This window comes from Lissotriton helveticus, chromosome 5_1 (genome assembly GCF_964261635.1).
Source record: "Lissotriton helveticus chromosome 5_1, aLisHel1.1, whole genome shotgun sequence".
In the NCBI taxonomy this organism is placed as follows: Eukaryota; Metazoa; Chordata; class Amphibia; order Caudata; family Salamandridae; genus Lissotriton; species Lissotriton helveticus.
Genome location: NC_136065.1, coordinates 227,348,364 through 227,372,468, shown reverse-complemented (window position 1 = coordinate 227,372,468; position 24,105 = coordinate 227,348,364). Strand labels below are relative to the sequence as shown.

General features: G+C 46.5%; 2 protein-coding genes across 2 annotated transcripts in view; one reads left to right on the top strand and one right to left on the bottom strand.

Annotated features, from left to right (window-relative positions):
* Nucleotides 1-24,105, top strand: part of COQ4 (coenzyme Q4) — a 131,341-nt gene that overhangs the window by 82,721 nt on the left and 24,515 nt on the right. The window contains exons 2-5 of the mRNA XM_078642063.1: nucleotides 8,213-8,398; nucleotides 12,416-12,512; nucleotides 12,805-12,907; nucleotides 13,450-13,579. Coding sequence (XP_078498189.1) covers nucleotides 8,213-8,398; nucleotides 12,416-12,512; nucleotides 12,805-12,907; nucleotides 13,450-13,579 — 516 coding nt within the window. The remainder of the gene's footprint in view (nucleotides 1-8,212; nucleotides 8,399-12,415; nucleotides 12,513-12,804; nucleotides 12,908-13,449; nucleotides 13,580-24,105) is intronic.
* The window catches only part of TRUB2 (TruB pseudouridine synthase family member 2), a 59,831-nt gene continuing 58,857 nt past the window's right edge, over nucleotides 23,132-24,105 (bottom strand). Inside the window, exon 9 of the mRNA XM_078642062.1 lies at nucleotides 23,132-23,279. Coding sequence (XP_078498188.1) covers nucleotides 23,266-23,279 — 14 coding nt within the window. The 3' untranslated portion in view covers nucleotides 23,132-23,265. The remainder of the gene's footprint in view (nucleotides 23,280-24,105) is intronic.

Sequence of the window (24,105 nt, the reverse complement as noted above, 5' to 3'; positions counted from 1 at the left end):
TACACATCGGGAATACATTTTATATTCTATATTTTTTATTTTTTTTAAAATACCTCGAAGAGGTCGTCTGTGGAGCCATTAATAAATGATAGTGGCGCAACCTTAGAATGCAAACAGTTCTTATTTTGCATGTTGTGTATAGACTAACATGTTGCGCTCTCTCATCAACATGTCTCCTATGTAAGACTAGTTACACCCGCGTCCGCGGCACATATTGGCGCTAGACACGCAACGCACAACATCAGGCAATTGGTCAAAAAAATCAAAGAAATGGGGTCTATGGGGGGAATATAATAGCAATTACCGCAAGATTCCACCTTGGATGTCTACAGGCACATCAAGGCATATATGTTGGCCAATTAGCTGTGAATTAGATGTTACAACTAAAACTCATCGGATAAGAGGTATAGATACCTCATGAGGCAGGGTCTAGATGGTATCCCACTGTCTCTCATTACCCCGTAACATGGTCAAGTACCGTACCAGTTCATCCATGACAGAGCACACCAGGCGCATTATTAGGGCAGCCTCAAAAGCCCTCAAACGTGACAGTTAATCAACAAGGAGCACTTACCAAAAAATGGGAATCATTTACAGCTAGCTCACCCTAGAATGTCTATTTCACTCGGTTCCACTCAAGGATTTCGTTAAGGCCTACACTGTCACTACGTTCTCTGTATATCCATCTGGCTTCTTTACTCAGCAACGCTGTTTCCATGTTCTGTGGATTGCCTTTTATTACTTCCAACACAGTCCATGTGAAATCATGTTTTTCTTTGTGGCAATGTTGTACCAGCTTTGTGGTCAGTTTACCCGCCTTGATGGTACTAAGGTGTTCCTGAATGCGCACCTTGATTTTCCTTGTGGTCAGGCCAAAGTATTGGAGACCACAGCAGCATAGCAGTCTATATACCACATGCGTGGTGTTGCAGTTGCTAAAGTGGTTGAAAAACCATACTCTCCCTGTACTCAAGGTCACGCTGTTGCTTTTTTTAGTGAGGGGGCAAACCGAACATGTCCCACAGGGATAATGTCCTTTGGGCAAAGTGGACAGATCTCTTTTGTGTGGTACCGGGGTGCGGGTATGGACTAGTTTGTCTTTACGGTTAGTTGCTCTCTTAAAGGCAAACCTTGGTGGTGGCATCCGGAAGTCTTTGGTGGATAGTAAGTCCCAGTGTTTTCTGATAGACTGCCTGATCTTTGTTGCCATGGGGTCAAATGTCATAACCACCGGGAGGCAGTCTCTTTTTTCTTTCCTTGTGTGTTCCAGCAGGGCACTCCTGGGTGTATTCAGTGCCCTTTTTCTAGCGTTCTTCACGATTTTACTCGGGTAACTGCGCTGCACGAGTTTTTTTGTAAGGTCTTGTGATTGCTCCAGGAAACCACTCGTACTGGAGCAGTTCCTCCTGTACCTCAGGAATTGGCCCACAGGGAGGTTGTCACGGAGGGCTCTGGGATGATACGAATTATACAAGAGGAGTGAATTCCTATCAGTTGGCTTCTGGTGTACCCTGGTGCTCAGGCCACCCTCCAGTCCCGTCTCAATGTCAAGATCCAAATAGACCGCACTAGTGCGGCTGTAGGTCCACGTGAATTTTAGGCTCTCATCTTGCAGGTTGAGCCATCTCAGGAACTCCCCTAGGGATTCTTCAGTACCCGCCCAGATGCAGAGCACATCGTCTATATATCGCTTCCAGAGGCAAATGTGCCGCTGGAAGGGGTTGGTATCAGGATAGACGATGTGCTCCTCAAATCTACCCACATAGATGCATGCCAGGCTGGGGGCCATTGTGGCCCCCATAGATGTTCCAGAGGTTTGTAGGTAGATCTGGTCCTTGTATCCGAAATAGTTCCTTGTGAGTGCGAGCTCAACGCATTCCATGATGAATGACTGGGGCGCATCATAGGGCCACTCGAGGTCCCCCAGTGCGCGTGCTGCTGCCACCAGCGTTGCGTCCTGGGGGATACTCGTGTACAAGGACTCAATATCGATGGTTACAAGGAACTGGTTGTTTGAATCATAAGGGTTTTTTTCTAGAATATTCAGCACGTCGGTGGTATCCTTAACAAAGGACCGTTGGTTGATCACCGACTCCCGCAGGAAGTAGTCCGCAAATTGTGAAAGCGGCTCCAGCACAGATTGAATCCCCGACACGATGGGCCTGCCGGGCGGGGGGCGGGTCGGCTTATGAATCTTTGGTAAGATATAGAAGGCTGGAGTCCTGGGGGTGTTGTTCACCAGGAACTCCGCTTCTTTTACCGAGATCCATTTGTTGATTTTGGCTTTATTGACCATTTCTCTTATGGTATCAAGCAATTGATCTACCGGGTCTTTACTCAGGGGTTTGTAATTGGTGCGGACACTCAACAGGCGGAGCACCTCTGTCTCGTAATCCTGGGTATTGAGTACCACCACCGCACCCCCTTTGTCAGCTGACTTGATTGTCAACGCGAGGTTTTTTTCTAGACCTCTTATTGCCTCCCAGTCCTCCTTAGTCATATTTGAGTGTTGAGAATGTTCCTGGGATTTCTCAAAATTCTCAATATCATTAAGGACTCTTTCCTCGAAGACAGACACTTCAGGGCCCACGGCGGATCCAGCCGGACAAAAAGTAGATGGTCTCTTCAGATTGGTACCTCGGAACGAATTGATGTCTTGTTCGTTCTCCTTGTGAGCGAAGAATTTCTTGAGCTTGATCTTTCTCAACGTTTCGTGAAATTCCACGCGACATTTAAACGAGTCATGTTTAGGGGTGGGTACAAACCCTAGTCCTTTATTTAGTACCCTTTCTTCACTGGGTGTCAAGATATGGTCTGATAAATTGACTACAATGCTCTCGTTTAGTTGTCCGTTCTTCCCCGGCTGCGGGTCACTCTGGGTGAGAATGTCTGCCATTGGGGTGTCGAGCTGCCTCTCCCTCGCCCTGTGGCACCCCTCCCCCTGTTGTGGTTGGATCTCTGGCCCTGCTCTAAAAAAGCACGTAATAATGCACCCAAATCTTCTGTTTGGCGGTTTTGCTGGTTAAACCGCACCCTACTGTTTTGCTGGGGTTCTTCCTCTTCCTCGCTCGAGGTATTATCAAAGGTCCAGTTGTTCGGTGTACGTCTCTGCTGTTGTCTCCCTCCCCTACCTCTGTATCTGCTGTTGGTGTTCTGTGGGGCAGGTGCTTGTTGATAGTATTCTTCCTTCACATAAGGGAAAGCCCACTCGTGGGTGTATCTTTCTAAATTCTTTGTCAACCCTTTTATCTTCTGGTTGACCATATAGTTTTTATAATCAACAAGGTCGTCCTGGATTTTTTGCAAGTGCTCCTTGCTGTCCACTAACGTGGTATCTTTAGAGATTTTCTCTTCCAAGTCGAGGATCTCCTTCAGGAGCTCCTCGCTCAGTCGCTGGGCAGTGCTAATGATGAGGATAAGCCAGTCCCTGGTGCACTTATTGGCAATAAAACTCCAATCCGTGCGGAATTTTTCGTCTTTCAGGAAAATACGCGGCTCAATCCTGACTATGAGGCTTGGTGGTGCTACCCCCGCCGTGTAATACTCTGTCATCAATGCACCATGCAATGCTATTCGGACCTGTTTTTTCTTTAGTGTGGATAATTTTTCCCACTCCTCTCTCACGGATACGGATCCCCGTAGTGGAGCCCCTAACATCAACGAAGGGCCTGACAAAATAGCCGAGATCTGTTCCTCCGAGAAGGCCAGGCAGTTCTTATCCATTTGTACCGATACTATCTAGGTCTCGCCTAGGCAGCACTCGCGCTGTCTCTGTGAGACATGCTATATTCAGGATATGGACTTTAAAAGCTCGGCCCATTTTCAAGGACTTCCCCTGTTAAATGTGTTGTTACTCAGCGCTTGTGAGCACTATTTATTTCTTTAAGTTGGAGCACGGGAGACCAGTGCTTTTGATTTTCAGACCTCTGTTGTAAACAGGGTTGTGATTCTTGCTCTTATCTTGCCGTATTTGCTGTGCCTTTAAAGACCGAGGTCTGTTTTGGCTGCAGCTGACTCCTGTTTTTGAAACGCACTGCCTCGCGTCGTAGTCCCTACCTTCCTATGGCTGCTGCTGCTGCCTCCGTCCCAGAGCTCAAAAAGCATTTTCAATGTAATAGGTCTCACATTTGTGAGAGTTTGAGCTATTGTCATTGTAATTGACAATGCCTTTTATGTATGGTTTGAAAACCTGGAAGTGGTGTGTAAACATGCACTTTGTACTTATAGTCATTGCTTACGAGAAACAAGGCTGGCAGTAACTGCACCTCTTTTATTACCAGCCTGGCTTGCGTCTTGTGAGCAAGGACTGTAAGTACAAAGTGCGTGTTTACGCACCGCTTGCTGGTTCTCAAAACATATAAATAAAAGGCATTGTCATTTACAACGCTAATAGCTCAAATGCGAGACCTATTGCATTACAAATACTTGTTTATGCAAAAGGCATCCAGGTCAAATTTGTGTCCTCTTCCCCCACATTTTCGGGATTGCAAAGGTATTACCCAGGGTTTCAGCATTTCTCTGGAGGGAAAACAGAGAAAGTAGGAAAATACTGTGGAAGAAGGTTTCTTTCTTCTTCTTCTAAAAATGGCACCAACAAAAGGGTTGGTGTGCTAAGATCATCATCTCCCCCGTTTTCAGGAACAAACAGAAAAAAGGCAGTTGTAGTTGTGGTGTCACCGCCCCACCCCCCGACTTTTTGTGGTTCTACCTTGTTGGAATTTGTGGTAGAAACAGGTGTGAAACTCATGGGAGAACCCAGAAAGCTAAACATTACTGAAAAGAAGACAACATTCCAAATCCAGCTAATGGTTTAAGACAAATGTTTGAATTAAAAAATAACGAAAATAAGTAGGAAAATATAGCCATAAGTGACAATACTTTCACCTATAATTGTTTGTACTGATGGCTGACTTAAAAAAGTAACTGTTACATCCATCAGACCTTACTGGTGTAGGAGTTTTTGTTGGTTGTACAGAAAACAGGCGATACCCAGAATGATTAATCGCGAGCTGGACCAGGCTGAGGATTCGCTATGCATCCTCAAACAGACTGCATTTGGGGTGGTGGTGGGAGGGAGGGCCGCCCGCACAGCTCTGGCTGAGGCTAGGGACCATAATGCGCAATTACTCAACTCTTTGTGGTGCGTTGATTAAAAGGAATACCAAGCCGGAACCCATGTGGAAGGGGACAAGCCGGGCCACCTATTAGCGCAGCTACTCCAACAAAACACGAACCCAGTGCCAATAACTGCCATCTTCACATCACCTGATTCGATTGTGTACAACCAAGCGGAAATTCACAATTCATTTTGCGCTCATTACTATATCTTGAATCACCGGACCCTTCCTGGAAAGTTCCTCCTCACCATTACGTTGCGTCTAATACCGGCAGCTAAAAGGGAGGCTTTGAATGCGCACATACTAGAGCAAGAGATCCTTAGGGCCATACGGGACTCAATCACCTGTAGAACCCCGGGCCTGGACGGACTGCCAATAGAATGTTATAAGGCGTATAAATCCCTGCTGACCCCTAAATTAGTTGAGTTGTATTCTGCTTCTGTAGTGACCGGTCGCCTGCCTCCTACCATGCATGAAGCCTTGTTACCGAAACTAGGCAAAGATCCCCGGGAGGTCACCTCTCATATGCCCCGCTCTCTGATGGGCAGCAACTATAAAATCTTCAATAAGATTTTGGTGACTCAATTGCTGCCACACATACCTGAGCTAGTTCACCCAGACCAGAATGGTTTCATACCAGGCAGATCAACATCTCTTAACATCCATCGATTGCATCGAATGTTAGAGGAAGCCCCCAAAGTCTGGCCTCATTCTTCCGGCCTGGTTTAGGATCTCAAAAAAGTACATGCCACATTAAATTGTGAGTATGTGTTTATGGTCCTGTGGAGAATGGGTATAGAGGGAAGGAAGGCTGCTGAAAAAGATCCAGCTACTCTGTACATAAGCCGTAGTGAGGGTAAAAACAGATTGCTTGATCTCAGCTGATTTCCCTATAGGAAGGGAAACGTGCCAAGGGTACCCTCTATCCCCTTAGCTTTGGCGATGGAGCCCCTCACCTCTGACAGTCTGGATGGCATAGGGACATACTTCTGTACGGCGAGACACATGTTGTCTCCCTGTGTGCGGATGATACCTTGATCTACATAAAGGATATTCAAATGGGAGTGGGGGTTAGTCGACATCATGGATGCCTTTCAGGAGGCCTCTGGGCAGGGAGTGCACTGGGGACAAACATGCCTGTTCCTGTTGTGCCAGGAGTGTGTACCACATGCCCTGGCGGTGGCCACTAATAGTCTCAAGCAGAAACCCCGCAACTTCAGTTATCTAGGAATTGACATATCACTACAGGCAAGACATAATAGAGGGCAACCTCATGAGGTCCATATCTTCACTCCGGCCGCAAGCCACTTACTGGTGTTCCCTCTCCTGACAGTACAGGGCCAAATAGCCCTCTCCAAGATGGTAATGTTACCCAAGCTATTATATTATTTTGCTAGTTGCCGGTATGAATTCCATTTCGGACATTTGGAACCTTGGGCTTTATACTAGGTATCTTAATATGGAACAAGGGCAAGCGCAGAGTAGCCTTGCTGGTGGCTCCAGTGATCGAGCACTATTACCTAGCAGCGCAACAAGATAGTCAATGAGATGTCTGACCAGACGAAACTTGCAAGAGGTGCGTGGACAAGGAGGCGGCTGGCCCCAGAGTCTTGTAAGAGAACTGTTCTCGCGGGATTAAAATTACCCTCTGATGCTAACGACCCATTAGCGCACGGATGCTATCAAATGATTCCCCTGAAGCATTGGAGATCCCCTCCTGTGCTCAATGACTCTCTTTAGACAGGCGGCAGGCCTCAAGGGTGCGGAATTCTGGGACTTGGCGGGGATAGAGACTCTAGGAGATTTATTCCAGGATGGGCCACTAATTCCATTTGACCATCTTGCAGAGCAGAAGGGCCTGCCCAGTGGGGCAATTCCTAGTACGCAGATGATTGCCAGTGCAAATGGAGCCACTGTGGGGTGTGACTGCCTCAGAGCCAGCAACCCACCCCCTGATGAACACAATTGATGCAGTGGGGGACAGCTGATCTCTTGGCTTGCCAAGGCCCCCTCGCATACAGATCAGGACCCCTTAGAATCGCTTAAGCAGGCGTGGGTACACATCCTTGATCGCCCATTAACTCTGAAATAATGGAGTATTGCAGTTGCCTACCCTTGTAAGGTCTCATGCAACACCCGCTTTCATTATATAGCCAATTTAATGTGTTACACAGAGCATATCCTACACCTTTATCCGAAATCACTGCCTAGGGACAGGCTCACAGTTTTGCACAATTTTCTTATTGTTCCACGTGTCTGATATTCCCATTTCTGACTCGCAAGTCTTAGTCAGGGTCACTGGAATTATGCCATTGTGCAGCCGCTGCGATTTTCGCATAATCATAGATTTGCCACATTTGCCAGCTAATCCATCAACTGCCGCAAATCGGCAGATTCTAACAATTATTTTGTTGTTTCTAGCTAAAACAGGTCAAAAGTTTCGTATTTTGCTTGCAGTGGAAGGCCCTTTGGAAAACTGTACAGGTCACCTTTATTTTGCTTATTGCTATATTTTGGTGTTAAATTGGTACTAATGAGGCACAACCAATGCCCATACATTGTTACCAAGTTTAAAAAAGACAAAATAATAAAGTAACACTATTACGAAATGTGCCGAATTATGCACCCATAATTTGCCTTTTCTTGTGTCATAATTTATTCAACCCTGCTGCATAATTTGGCCCTCTCCTGCTGCATAATTCCAGTGATTCTGGTTTTAGTGACCCCCGACACTGGTAGCCGAGGAAAACGACACACTATACTGTCTCATGCGATATTTTACATGCAATGTTGTGCCTATTATGTACAAAACAAAAAAATGGATTCTTTAAATAAATAAAAAATGACAGTCTGGCATCTGAAAGTGTGATAGTGTTGTGTACAAGTCCGTCACAACCCAAGCACCCTCAGTCATATGACACACTCCACTCACAGCACTGTTGCATTACATGATGAAAGTTAAGCGTGCAATCATTTTGACAAATGAAAATCTGTTTTTTAGTAAATCCTATTGTTGCCTTCCCGTTGCCTATTGTGCCCTTGCATGAGATTTTTCTGATTACAGTAACTAACTTGTCACTGTCTTTACTTTGCAGGTCGGCGGTACCAAACCATCGAGGTGGCAGCAGAGGAGAAAGATGACTCGGGTGACCACACACGAGTCAAGCAAGATTTCCAGTATGACCCGCTGTATCCTGGTCACATCCCCACTAACCTCTTCCAGAAAGCACTGCTAGCAGCTGGCTCCTCCGTCATGTCACTGTATGACCCTTACAGGCATGGTGAGGTTCATGGCCATGGCCAAGGGGGGTACAGGAAGCATGCTGGTGTCTTAGAACCTTGAAGACATCTTTCTTGCACATAATCTTGTGATTTCCCTATGGTGAAATGGATAACCATTGCATGGTAACTAAGTTAAAGTTGGGAACAAAGACTTAAAAAGTGGAAAACTGCAATTTTGCATTCCAGTTTTTTGTCTTCGTATGCAGTCAACAGTTGCTTTATGGACCATGTCGCTGTAGTGTCCTCAGTAGTCTGTAGACAATATAATAATTAAGGCACAAAGCGGAGGAATCCTACAGCCCAGGAAACAAGTGCATGCTTTATGGATATTGGTGCACAATCGAGAGGGATGCGCTGTTTCACAATCACAGTCAAACGGCTGTAAGGTGCAGGTGTCCATGTCAAAGCATTCATGTAGTCTAAATGTATTGTGAATACTAATTTTTTTGTTGTATACCACTGAAAGTAGGTAGCTGTGAAGATATGCGCAAAAAGGTGTAAAAACAGAACATGACCTAGCTGTTGTGACATGGTAGGTTTAATCACAAGACACGTAAAGAACATACTGCACGGTGCACAGACATAATACTGAGTTTTTATTTTCGAAGTACAAAAATATCGAGTTGGAAATATCGAAGGAACAGAATATCGACATCATGAATGTCGGTGACCAGAATATTGACATGAAGGTAAGAAATATAATTTTTGTTAATATCGAAGTCAGTAATATTGTTTGTAAAAAATATCATTGTTAATAATATCGATGTTTATATTAGTGTTATGTATTTTAGTATGTATTTTAAATATATGTGTTCTAAATTTTTGGTTAAGTATTGTATTTTTTTTAATATATGTATTACATTTTTAAAAGTTATTCTTCTTTTTTTTTTTTAAAGTACATTTTGCGTTTTAGTTCTGTAGCGGCTTGTGGGTTTATAGGGGAATAGGGTGGGAATTAATTTAATTATAATTCATTAATATTTTTTATTTATTCATATTTGTATATTTATTATTTTATTTTGTTAATTGTGGTCATTTATTAATTGGTTGTTAATTATGAATGATTTTTAAATATCTTAATGTTATTATTTTTTTAGGAGCTGTTTGTGGGTTTATTGGGGATTGCGTGGGAAGTAATTCAATTATGATTCTTTAATCATTTCTATTAATTAATAATTATTTATTATTTTATATTGTTGATTGTGGTAAATCATTTATTAAGTTATTAATTGTTTGATTTGTAATAATTAATTGGTAAATATGTAAATTGTGTTATTTTTTTAGGAGTGTTGTAGTTCTATAGGGCAGTAGGGTGGGAAGTAATTTAATAATTTATTTATATTTTTAATTATTAAACATTTGTCTTTTAACAATTTATATTGTAAATTGTGGTAAATATATTAGTTATTTATTAATTGGTTATTAATATTTATTAATTAATTCTTAATATGTTATATGTGGGGGGTTTTTAAGAGTGGGTTGTGTGTTCGGGCAGTAGGCTGGGAAGTAATTTGATTTCTATATTTTTTTTATTTTTATATTATAAAATGTATTTTAAATTGATTTATACTGTTAATTGTGTGAATTAAATTATTATTCATTGTTTTTAAATTGTTAATTTTAAATAATTAATTATGTTAATAGTGTTATGTTTTACAACATTGGTGATGTTATTTATAGGGGAATATGGTGGGAGGTTAATTTTTTTAAATACATTATTTGTTAGTTAATTATTTTTAAGTATTGTACTGGAGTGGGAATAATAAATTGTTCCTCTCCGTTGTCCAACACTTTCCCTACTGGTGCACTCACTGGAGTGGGAATAGTAATTTTTACCCCTCCGCTATCCAACACTTTCCCTACTGTTGCACTCTCTGGAGTGCAAATAGTAATTTTAACCCCACCGCTATCCAACACTTTACCTACTGTTGCACTCTCTGGAGTGGTACAAAAGGGGGGTACAAAAGGGGGTGGTGATGGACGTAGCATCTGAATCAATCAAACACTCACACCCAGTCAAAAGATCTGGGTTTAATCCATCACCGTTCTTTAGCCCACTCTGCCACCCCAGTTCAGACATGGCTATATGCAAATCAGTCTGACCCTGTGCCTCATGGGAACAGTCCAGCCCGAACTGCCAAGCCATGTCTTCCCTGGACCGGAAACAAGCTTCCGAGGACCGGTTTCTGGCATTCCAGCCGTCTTCTGCCCGGCTTGCTTGAATCCAGTGGCAAAGTGAGCAAGGGACTCACGTCTGAGCATACCCTGCCACACTTATGGCGGCCAAAAGCGGTACAAAAGGGGGTGGTGATGGACGGAGCATCTGAATCAATCAAACACTCACACCCAGTCAAAAGATCTGGGTTTAATCCATCACCGTTCTTTAGCCCACTCTGCCACCCCAGTCCAGACATGGCTATATGCAAATCAGTCGGACCCTGTGCCTCATGGGAACAGTCCAGCCCGAACTGCCAAGCCATGTCTTCCCTGGACCGGAAACAAGCTTCCGAGGACCGGTTTCTGGCAGTTCAGCTGTCTTCAGCCCGGCTTGCTTGAATCCAGTGGTAAAGTGAGCAAGGGACTCACGTCTGAGCATACCCTGCCACACTTATGGCGGGCAAAAGCGGTACAAAAGGGGGTGGTGATGGACGGAGCATCTGAATCAATCAAACACTCACACCCAGTCAAAAGATCTGGGTTTAATCCATCACGTTCTTTAGCCCACTCTTCCACCCCAGTTCAGACATGGCTATATGCAAATCAGTCTGACCCTGTGCCTCATGGGACCAGTCCAGCCCGAACTGCCAAGCCATGTCTTCCCTGGACCGGAAACAAGCTTCCGAGGACCGGTTTCTGGCATTCCAGCCGTCTTCAGCCCGGCTTGCTTGAATCCAGTGGCAAAGTGAGCAAGGGACTCACGTCTGAGCATACCCTGCCACACTTATGGCGGCCAAAAGCGGTACAAAAGGGGGTGGTGATGGACGGAGCATCTGAATTTTTTACCCCTACGCTATCCAATACTTTCCCTACTGTTGCACTCACTGGAGTGGGAATAGTAATTTGTACCCCTCCGCTAACCAATATTTTCTCATTTTGTATTGTTTCAGTAAATGTAGTGTAAAATGTATTTTAAAAAGATAAAAAATATTTTAATTATATAAATATATATATTTTTAATGTTATTGGTGTATGTGTATACATGTATTTATAATTATTTATGTTTCTCAATTTATAATTTAATAAAATATGCATTTATTAATATTAAGGGAAATATATATTATATTTTATATATGTATGTTTAATTAATGTTTTACTTTATATGTAATACTTATCATTTTAAATATGTTCTAATAATTCTAATTTTTTTATATATGTATTATTTCCTATATTTTACATTATTTTTTAAACATAAAAAAAGTTTTAACAATGGTATTTTAGACAATATATTTTTTTTCTCTATATTTTTGTATTTACTATTATGTAGATAGGCGACTTCAATATTCTTGACAACTATATTTATGCATCAATATTTTTGTACCTCGATATTTTTGATGTTGATATTCTGTCAGTGATCCGTTTAAACAAAACTTCCATTTCGCAGTACTTGTTGTACTAAAAAGTCAGATTCCTGTTTAGTGATCCTCAACTCCGCCTCTGCTTTTTCTACCATGGTTTTGGTTAGTGTCAATAGTTTCCTGGTTGGATCTTCCTCCATAATTCTGTAATTAGCTTGGTCAGATAAGATTCTAGTGTTCGGTCTGGTGCCTGGCATGTGTCTGTAGTACTGTGACACACCCAGCTGTGTCAACAATCTGCCCGTGTGTGTTAGGCAGTGGAGTCCTTCTGTTTTGACCCGGAACAGGTAATTGAAGTGCCTATTCTTGTGGTAACATGTATTTTCAATACTTACAATGCCTATTCTATAGTTGCCCTGTTAATGGAAGAATTGGCCATCATATATGATGATGCTTGGCGCCACTGTTTGACTTTTCTCACCCTCTTCTTTTACATTTCAGATATGGTGGCGGTTCTGGGCGAGACCACAGGACATTTGGCATTGCAAATGCTCCGGGACCGAATGAAGCATCACCCTGAAGGCTGTCAGATCCTGCAGTGCGTACGCTTTCCTTCCATATATGCCCGTCCCAAATCAATTCAGATTGGCCTCAGACAAACCATGAAATAAGCGGTCTTCTGGTCTTACCCATTATTGCTAGCTCTCGTTCTCTTGAGGGACCACATCTAGTACTACCCCACTATGACCACACAAATGTATTCAGGGCAGAGACCCTGATGATTAAAAAAGGCTTTAAAGATCTAGAGAACCAGGCGCATCTTAGTTACGATTATGCCGAGGGAGGGCTTGCTGACACCCCTGTTAAGTGTACATCTCCTGTGTTTGCAGGGAGAGGCCTCGTATCCGTATGTCCACCTTAGATATGCAGTGGCTCCGAGATCTGCCAGATGGGACATTTGGCCGAGAGTATGCCCGGTTTCTGGATGTCAATGTACGTACTGTTGTTTTGCGATACAATCCTTTTTTTCAAATGCTGTGCTATGAATGTACAGAAGTGGATGTGTTACTCCTCTCCTAAAACATTTTAAGTTAAACCTGCCCGGTCGCCTATTTCATGACACCTGGAGTAAGAGCTGGAGAGGGTGGGCGACCATTGGTTTCTCCATGACTGCCAGAGCAACAGCATAAAAACTCAAGAATATGATTCAAAGGGACGAGGAAGATGCATGTTAGATCTTTGTGACATTAAGACGTGTGTCTGTGCATTGGTCTCGAAGAACAAGCCGTGATGTCCTGTACTTTGAATGTGACCTGTTTGTAATAGGACCAGCAGTCCATCAGATGTAGGGGGCTAAACCTATAATAAATATTAAGGTAACATGAGACTGCCACAGAGAACCTTTAGAGGTGAGCATGTGCCAAAAAAGGTCATCTAAAGCTCTTGGGTCCGTGAGGAGAATGGGCTGGTAGAGCAGACTGTTTGTCATCATTTAGTTTACTCTGCACTGAGATCCCCTCTCGTTCTGCTTTCAGAGGGTCTCTCCTGACACCCGCATGTCAGTGAAGTTTGTGGACGACGAAGAGCTGGCCTACGTCATCCAGCGATATAGAGAGGTGCATGACCTCATGCACACCCTGCTCGGCATGCCAACCAACATGCTAGGTGAGTTAAAAGCACATGAAATCCATCTGGGGGTGGGCGGGTGTGTATTCGTTTTGTACATCACCCAATAAGTTGCCTCACAGACACTTGCAGAAACACAGAGTGAATCAGTCGTAGTGGTTAGTGTAGAAGCGCACAGGGATTTGATAGTAAAGCTGCTTGAAGAATGCGTAGGGGCTTGTTCTGTTCCCCTCACATGGGCAGTTGGTTGACTGTTAGATAAAAACTTTACATCAAGCCCTGTTTAAAGCATGGTGAAGGTAGGAGTGGTAGAATTTGATCCCTCCAGTTGTGAGCTAAGGCTGGAGGCAGCGATAGGGTAGCATTCCTGCTTTTGATTTTTTTTCAGCGAGGCATGGCATTTTGTATTAAATATCTACTTGTCAAAGTGCCGGGATGATTCAGAGATCTACTTGTCCTGTAAAATAAAGGCACTTTTCTCTTTTGACGTCATTTAGGGAGGTGACAATTTGTTGGGCTCATAATATCATAATAATAGAGCCCATATTGTATTGGGGTTTGGATATTAGCAATGATCTGATTTTGTCACTTTTCCACAATTCCACATACAGGGGCTGTACTTGAATGGAGGGCTCCATTGTTAATTCTTCATCTGAACTCCATGTATGTGGGCGCTGCACCGCCATACCTTTACTTACAGCGCCACTGGTGCTTTCGAGAGTGAAGGCTTGGTCAGTGGGGCAGCTTCTTGTGCCTTGTGCACACATTTGACATTGTAGCCTTCGCTCTGCCATGCAGTGGAAGTAGCTGTAGGGGTGCCTTTCCTGCACACGGAGGTTTGTGCTCTGAGCTACAGCCAATACTGATGGGCTTGGACGGGATTGTTTGTTTTTTCCCAATCCATTTGACTGTTTGTGCAGATCTATGGAACAAGGCGCTTAATCGACATTGTTGTAAATGTCAGGGGTATGACACTGGGTGACCTTATCACCTGCAGCGAAGATTTCTAGGGTAAATAATCATGACATACTCCAATCGCACGATAGAGGAGGCCATTCCTTTTTCTCTCTAAGGACTCTCTAACCAAAACTGCACTTCTGTTGTAAAAATGGTAGGTTCGTTGTATCATTTTTTTCCAACAATGTAATGGCGGCAATGAAAAATGGATGTTGGATTATGTATGAGGTGGGCCACTGCCATTTCAAGTTTCATTTGAATTTTTAAACTTGTCATGGCATATTTGATTTGTCTTTGTAAATCGTATTAAGATTTTTTTTTATCGACTATGATAATAACTTGATTAAGACCCAGCGCACTGATCTGGGCTCATGCTTTCAAATTCTACATTTTAATAGTCCAGAAGGAGCTACAAATCTATGGTCTGAGGGTCTGCTCATCTTGACACAGCCTGAACCACCGAGGGACATCCAGCCAGTGAATATTTGGGCCTGTAGGCCCCACTGGCACTTATTTTTGTGGACTGGGACTCTTGGTCTCTCCTCAGGGTAGGGGAGTCCTGATGGTAAGCGTTCTGCAAAATATTCCTTATATAACGCCATGTGCACAAACCTCACCGACTACGAATAATACTGCTCATTTGTGCTGGCCTGCAGCTGCATGGGATGGTTTGTAATCATGATGGGCAGGAACTAGCTGGGTAGATTGAGAGCCTGCTGCAGAGACATAAGAAATTAAGCCTTCTCTCCCTCATACCTCAATACACCCGCTCAGAGTGAAAGTTGCACTCTATAAATGACGTCATTCGTCGTTCAAGCGGTTTGAATACCAATGTGTCTCTTCTACTCGTACTTTCTTCTGATAACAATAATCTGGGTATCGCATTTTCCGGCCAAACGTTCCCAAAAAGGTGCACAAGCATGTACGGCCAGGCCTAGGGTTGAGATCAAGAAAAACCAGACCCAACACACGTAGGTAGCCATTACTGCCATTTCAGACATGAAACTCCTTTGTAGACTTCGGGTCCTTATTTCGCAATGATGACATGACATCACTTTGGTGCGTGGGTTTAAATATCACACGCAGTACTAACAAGTGTTACAGCAGTCCCAGAAAAGCGAGCCTGGGAACATTACAATGAATGTATCTTATCTGGGCTGCGTCGCCTGACGCACCCGTTGCTTGCTTCACGACCGGTCCCTTGCTCGGCTCCAAAGAATGGTCGCACAAAGCCTTGACGCCCTTATCGGACACGTGTCAGACCTCGACCGGCTCTGCCTGCCCGCTCCGTGGCTGTTCCACGCCCGGGCTGAGTAACCCCTCCTGGCGCATTGTGTGGTGTTGGGTCTCAGGCCCACATGGTGAGAAAATAACAGACACAGGCTAGTGTGGTACAGTAACTGGCCACGAGCACGTGCACCCAGGCCTTTTTATTGGCGGGGCCACGTCACTCCCATGATGAATGAATGTGGGGCTGCAAGTGTGTCCAGCCACTCAAGGGAGTGGCTGGGAGTACAGCTTCCTGCCAGACACTAAAACGTGTCCTGTAGGACACTACATTTCTCCTCAACTTAACTGAAGAACAAACAAAACTTTAGTCCAACCTGTGGGGACAAAGCAAACAATTAACTAAACACCACAGGGTCCATCAGTCTTTTGAGACAGGTGGCAGGAAGACGTCCGACGTGGGCTGATGATTGCCTGCAGCAGGACCTTCTCGGCAAGCACTCGTAGTTTAGCCTGAGGGGCACAGGACAATGACCGCTGGCTTGGAGACGTCCGATGCATACCGTCAGTTCACTTGTGATGACATGTCTCCCAGTCTTGCAATGCTTCCACTTTGCTGACGTCAGTGATGGTCTGTGGTGAATTCTAATGGTTCTTTCACTGTGATGCGTCATGAGCATGGATGGAGTATGTGGTGGTGTTGTCTGATAAATTTTCTCTGTGGAACCTCTTGGCTGCAACCGCTGACCTGTCGGTGGGGCAAAGTCTTTTTTCAATCTCCCACTTGGGGAGGCCTGTTGTCGGGATTGCTGCAGCACTGTAGGAGGGCTGCGCTGGGGCCGCTTGTGTGCCGACTGGAGGCCGCTGCAGGACCACTGAGGAGCCGTTACATAGTCGCACGCACAACCCTCGAGGGTGGATGTGTCTTGGCTGATACGTGCTCTTGCTGCCGCGGTTCAGGGGTATGCCAGGTTCACAGGTAGCCTCTGGTCTCTTTTCTCGGCTGGTATGGCAACAGCGTGGGACTCCAGTCCATCGATATTCTGGGAGTGGTGTTTGATGCATGTTCTGAGGGCTGGCGTGATGGCGGTTGCTAGCCAGGTGGTGACTCGGGATGACAGGTGATGGTGACTTGCTGGAAGAGTTGGATGTCAGGAGTGACTTGGCAGCCATGTGCCTCCGCCTTGCTGAGGTTGAGTTTCAGTGGCGGCTTTACACGTAGAGTGTGTGGATCCTCTCTTGCCTAGCTTGGGGCCACTGCCAACTCCATCTGGAGGCGGTGTGAGGAAAGACACTCGGTGCTGATCTTCACCCATGGCATCTGCGGTCAGGAGCAGGGATGCCGTTTGACATAGACTGCCGTCACTCTGGGGTGGGCGGTCACCTAGAGAAGCGTTGGGATGAGACCCGTTGGGATGAGACGCGGTTTGTGCTTGTTGCGGCTTATGCCCGGTTCTCCCGTGAGGCTGTATCCAGGGATGCCGGTTGACAGTAGCATGGGGAAGCGTTGGGATGAGACACAGTTTGCGCTTGCTACAGCTTACATTCCGTTCTCCCATGAAGCTGTATCCAGGCATGTCGGTGAGCTTTGGTGGCTGTCTGGCGTGTCAGGGCATGCTCTTGGCTTGCGGTGCGAGTCCTCTGTCTTCTCCCTTTGTTGGTCTGTTCAGCCCATCTGTGTTTATCCGGTTTTCGGGGTGACAGGCCTGTCACTCTCTTCTTCTGGGCTGCTTTCTTCTGGCACGTGGTGTACCTGGGTTGTCGTCTGCGGTGATGCTTGTACACCGGGAGGAGCAAATGACGCGATCTCTGCGCCGGTGGTGGCGTTGGGATGCCACGTGTGGTGCGTGCTCTGCACCAGTCTCTTCTTGTGCTGTCGATGGGGACAGCCCCCTTGAGACATTGCCGTCTGTTTCGAACGGCCGGTCTGTGTCTTGGACTGCTTAGGGCTTTTGGGTGGACATGGACGTATTAGCGTTGCCGCTGACTATTTCTCCTGTGCCACTGGGGCTCCTTTGGCTGTACAGGGCATTCGCTGATTCTTGGTGGGTCTCATTGTTGCTTTCGCTTGCAGGATGCACAGGGCCACTCTCTGAGCACTCACTTCTGATGGCACGTCTTGCAGTGCCTGGTGCAGTCTGTCTCAGCGACTGGGCATGAGCAGGCAGTCTCTCTCCTAATGGTGGGGTGGATTCACTTTTCTTGCAGCGTCTCTCGGGGTCGGAGTGCGGAGCCGCCTTTTGTTGCTACCGGTGCCTCGTTTCATTGCCCCCGTGCACACTTGGTCATTCTTGCCGCTTGCTAGTAGTCTTGTTGTGCCAGGCTGCGCTGGACACAAGCTTCACGCTGGGGCGGCCGGGCCTCTTTGTAGAAGCTTCGTCGATTCGCTCAGGGACCATATTTCCTGTTCCCTTCATACGCGGGGTTGGCACCCGTTTCAGATGGGGCTTTGGCAGGCCGGTGGTGGAGGTATGCCACAGCACCCTCTCGTCGCCCAGCCGCGGCTCACCTGCTGCTCCCTACGGGTGGCACCGACGACGGGGGAGGGGGGGGACACTCTCGGCTACATGTGAGGCGGCGCGGTGCCGGGCAGCCGTCCCAGGGCCGCACGGCATTCCTCTCTGTCACTGTGGCAGTCGGCGCTCTCACCGTACTCGGGCGGGTGCTCAGTGGGTGCCAGCTGCACCGGCGAGGGGAGGTGAAGCGGGAGGGTTCGCTTGCAGGTAACTGGGCCCTGCAGGCACGCTGGTGAGTGGGGTTTCTGCACTCTCCGGGATTGCCAGTCTGTCCTTCTTTCCTTCCTTCATGCATCAATGGGGATTGAGGCACGGCTGGACTCCGGGTGACGCTCCGTGGGCCCTGCAGGCACGCTGGTGAGTGGGGTTTCTGCACTCTCCGGGATTGCCAGTCCGTCCTTCTTTCCTTCCTTCATGCATCACTGGGGATTTGCATAAAGCCATTATCTGACCCAGGGTGGTGTGGAGTGCAAAAAAACGATGGATTTGGGCCCAGATCTTTTGACTGGGGGAGTGTGTGACATTGATCCACATTCAGTCCATCACTTGTTGTTTTTTGCAATTGCCGCCCTAAGTGCGCTGGGGATGTCCAGACGTGGGTCCCAGGCACTCCACACCACTTGGAGTCAAGCTAGCCGGGCTGAAGAGAGGTGTTACCTCGAAACCGGTCCGGTCCTCGGATGCTTGATTCCGGTCTGGGAAAGATATGGCTGTTGCAGTTCGGACTGGACTGTTCCCATGGGGCAACAGGGTCAGAGCTGATTTGCATAAAGCCATTATCTGACCCAGGGTGGTGTGGAGTGCAAAAAAACGATGGATTTGGGCCCAGATCTTTTGACTGGGGGAGTGTGTGACATTGATCCACATTCAGTCCATCACTTGTTGTTTTTTGCAATTGCCGCCCTAAGTGCGCTGGGGATGCCCAGACGTGGGTCCCAGGCACTCCACACCACTTGGAGTCAAGCTAGCCGGGCTGAAGAGAGGTGTTACCTCGAAACCGGTCCGGTCCTCGGATGCTTGATTCCGGTCTGGGAAAGATATGGCTGTTGTAGTTCGGACTGGACTGTTCCCATGGGGCAACAGGGTCAGAGCTGATTTGCATAAAGCCATTATCTGACCCAGGGTGGTGTGGAGTGCAAAAAAACGATGGATTTGGGCCCAGATCTTTTGACTGGGGGAGTGTGTGACATTGATCCACATTCAGTCCATCACTTGTTGTTTTTTGCAATTGCCGCCCTAAGTGCGCTGGGGATGCCCAGACGTGGGTCCCAGGCACTCCACACCACTTGGAGTCAAGCTAGCCGGGCTGAAGAGAGGTGTTACCTCGAAACCGGTCCGGTCCTCGGATGCTTGATTCCGGTCTGGGAAAGATATGGCTGTTGTAGTTCGGACTGGACTGTTCCCATGGGGCAACAGGGTCAGAGCTGATTTGCATAAAGCCATTATCTGACCCAGGGTGGTGTGGAGTGCAAAAAAACGATGGATTTGGGCCCAGATCTTTTGACTGGGGGAGTGTGTGACATTGATCCACATTCAGTCCATCACTTGTTGTTTTTTGCAATTGCCGCCCTAAGTGCGCTGGGGATGCCCAGACGTGGGTCCCAGGCACTCCACACCACTTGGAGTCAAGCTAGCCGGGCTGAAGAGAGGTGTTACCTCGAAACCGGTCCGGTCCTCGGATGCTTGATTCCGGTCTGGGAAAGATATGGCTGTTGTAGTTCGGACTGGACTGTTCCCATGGGGCAACAGGGTCAGAGCTGATTCGCATAAAGCCATTATCTGACCCAGGGTGGTGTGGAGTGCAAAAAAACGATGGATTTGGGCCCAGATCTTTTGACTGGGGGAGTGTGTGACATTGATCCACATTCAGTCCATCACTTGTTGTTTTTTGCAATTGCCGCCCTAAGTGCGCTGGGGATGCCCAGACGTGGGTCCCAGGCACTCCACACCACTTGGAGTCAAGCTAGCCGGGCTGAAGAGAGGTGTTACCTCGAAACCGGTCCGGTCCTCGGATGCTTGATTCCGGTCTGGGAAAGATATGGCTGTTGTAGTTCGGACTGGACTGTTCCCATGGGGCAACAGGGTCAGAGCTGATTTGCATAAAGCCATTATCTGACCCAGGGTGGTGTGGAGTGCAAAAAAACGATGGATTTGGGCCCAGATCTTTTGACTGGGGGAGTGTGTGACATTGATCCACATTCAGTCCATCACTTGTTGTTTTTTGCAATTGCCGCCCTAAGTGCGCTGGGGATGCCCAGACGTGGGTCCCAGGCACTCCACACCACTTGGAGTCAAGCTAGCCGGGCTGAAGAGAGGTGTTACCTCGAAACCGGTCCGGTCCTCGGATGCTTGATTCCGGTCTGGGAAAGATATGGCTGTTGTAGTTCGGACTGGACTGTTCCCATGGGGCAACAGGGTCAGAGCTGATTTGCATAAAGCCATTATCTGACCCAGGGTGGTGTGGAGTGCAAAAAAACGATGGATTTGGGCCCAGATCTTTTGACTGGGGGAGTGTGTGACATTGATCCACATTCAGTCCATCACTTGTTGTTTTTTGCAATTGCCGCCCTAAGTGCGCTGGGGATGCCCAGACGTGGGTCCCAGGCACTCCACACCACTTGGAGTCAAGCTAGCCGGGCTGAAGAGAGGTGTTACCTCGAAACCGGTCCGGTCCTCGGATGCTTGATTCCGGTCTGGGAAAGATATGGCTGTTGTAGTTCGGACTGGACTGTTCCCATGGGGCAACAGGGTCAGAGCTGATTTGCATAAAGCCATTATCTGACCCAGGGTGGTGTGGAGTGCAAAAAAACGATGGATTTGGGCCCAGATCTTTTGACTGGGGGAGTGTGTGACATTGATCCACATTCAGTCCATCACTTGTTGTTTTTTGCAATTGCCGCCCTAAGTGCGCTGGGGATGCCCAGACGTGGGTCCCAGGCACTCCACACCACTTGGAGTCAAGCTAGCCGGGCTGAAGAGAGGTGTTACCTCGAAACCGGTCCGGTCCTCGGATGCTTGATTCCGGTCTGGGAAAGATATGGCTGTTGTAGTTCGGACTGGACTGTTCCCATGGGGCAACAGGGTCAGAGCTGATTTGCATAAAGCCATTATCTGACCCAGGGTGGTGTGGAGTGCAAAAAAACGATGGATTTGGGCCCAGATCTTTTGACTGGGGGAGTGTGTGACATTGATCCACCATCAGTCCATCACTTGTTGTTTTTTGCAATTGCCGCCCTAAGTGCGCTGGGGATGCCCAGACGTGGGTCCCAGGCACTCCACACCACTTGGAGTCAAGCTAGCCGGGCTGAAGAGAGGTGTTACCTCGAAACCGGTCCGGTCCTCGGATGCTTGATTCCGGTCTGGGAAAGATATGGCTGTTGTAGTTCGGACTGGACTGTTCCCATGGGGCAACAGGGTCAGAGCTGATTTGCATAAAGCCATTATCTGACCCAGGGTGGTGTGGAGTGCAAAAAAACGATGGATTTGGGCCCAGATCTTTTGACTGGGGGAGTGTGTGACATTGATCCACATTCAGTCCATCACTTGTTGTTTTTTGCAATTGCCGCCCTAAGTGCGCTGGGGATGCCCAGACGTGGGTCCCAGGCACTCCACACCACTTGGAGTCAAGCTAGCCGGGCTGAAGAGAGGTGTTACCTCGAAACCGGTCCGGTTCTCGGATGCTTGATTCCGGTCTGGGAAAGATATGGCTGTTGTAGTTCGGACTGGACTGTTCCCATGGGGCAACAGGGTCAGAGCTGATTTGCATAAAGCCATTATCTGACCCAGGGTGGTGTGGAGTGCAAAAAAACGATGGATTTGGGCCCAGATCTTTTGACTGGGGGAGTGTGTGACATTGATCCACATTCAGTCCATCACTTGTTGTTTTTTGTCACTGGGGATTGAGGCACGGCTGGACTCCGGGTGAAGCTCCGTGGGTTGTAGAGAGCGGTGTCGCGCCTGGTCACCACAACAGTCATTGGTTGCCGTGGACATCGCTATGGGGGTGCCGCCTCATGGGCTAGTTTCCTTCCCCACGAGGTACGATGAAGTGCCGAGTTGGAGGCACGTGGGGTGGGTTACCCGCCTCGTCGCCAGTGTGGTGTTGGGCCTCAGGCCTACATGGTGAGAAAGTAACGGACACACAAACACAGGCTAGTGTGGTACAGTAACTGGCCACGAGCACGTGCACCCGGACCCTTTTATTGGTGGGGCCACGTGACACCCGTGATGGATGCTTGTGGGGGTGCAAGTCTGTCCAGCCCTCAAGGGAGTGTCTGGGAGTACAGCTTCCTGCCAGACACTAGAACGTGTCCTATAGGACACTACACACTGCTAAGCCAGACATGCTGCGCAAAGTGCCAACCGTAAGCTGTGTACGAGACTCTGACCCTCGAACTCGTCAACTATGCCCACTGCCCCAGCCCTTCCTTTTTTATAGACACCTTTATTTGTATTCACTTCCTTCCTAATAAAAAGTACTCGGCCCAGATGGGCACACGTTTTATGATTATAACAATGGCAGTCTCTCTTCTTTGCATGAATTAAGTAGTGGGTCGCAATCATGGCATGTGTTCACGTGGACTACAGTATGCCACACATCTCAGATTGTGCTTTCCCTTTCATAATGCACAGATTATGATGAAAAAAAGGCAATGACGCAGACTGCTGAAAATGTCCCAGACCAGAATTGCGATTCTCCTATTACCATGACCAGAGAATCTGGATTTCATTAAAGACACGGAGGCTCACATTATGCATAAAACTTTTAATGCGTCTCCAAGCAGCCGCAAACATCATAATAGAAAGGTTCCATTGAGAACATTCATAACAAATAAACTCCAAGAGCCATCAGAAGACTGCCTCTTTTAAATGAGGAAATTACAGAGAAGTCATAAAACAGCAAAGGTTCCAAATTAAGTTCATAAAACTGCAACAAGTTCCAAATTTTCGAGTAACTTCAGAGGAGCATAGGATGAGAAATTCCAAACAAATCTGAGTTCAACAAGGATCCAAACATCCCTAGATTTAAGAAGGATTATCTGAAAAGCATAAAAAATGTGTAAGTTTGTGAGTAAACAACATTGAAGAGTCTTTAACAATGAAACATTTCAACAATGTAAATTTAATAATATAAGCGATATTTGATAAAGAGAGACAATTGTAAAGAGAACGGTTCAAACAAATACACATCACATACCAGGGAGGGATGGGTGGGATAATGTGAGCCTCCGTGTCTTTAATGAAATCCAAATTCTCTGGTCATGGTAATAGGAGAATCGCAATTTCATTACAAGACCGGAGGCTACATTATGCATGTTGGTAGCTTTGTAAAACTACATCAGACATATGTTCTATAGGTTTGCAGTAATGACGAGCAAAAGTGCTAGCGTTTGACCAATCAGCAGCTTTAAGAATATCATCCAATTTACCTCCAGACCAAAGTGATTTGCTAGCCATAGCACCTCTTATAGAATGAGCTTGAAATTTACGTAAATTAATACCAGCTAGACCCATAACAGATTTAACCCACCTAGAAATAGAGCTAGAGGAAATGGCTTTATGAGGTTTAACAAAAGAAACCAGTAATTGATTTACGTTTGGAAAACGGAGAAGGGACATTCTGTGTTCATACTCTTGTAAACAATCGACAACACAAAGCTTAGGACAGGAGTCAAAGCGGGGATAGAAGATAGAATCAGACATAGTCTTAGTTCTACGATAAATTTCAAATTTTACACCAAACATGTTGAAATATCTATTAGAAATGTCTAATGCTTTAACATCAGAGACCCTTCTACAAGAAATCAGACCGAGAAGAGTAGCGAGTTTGAAAGAGAGAAATTTTCTACTGAGAAAATTGTTGTG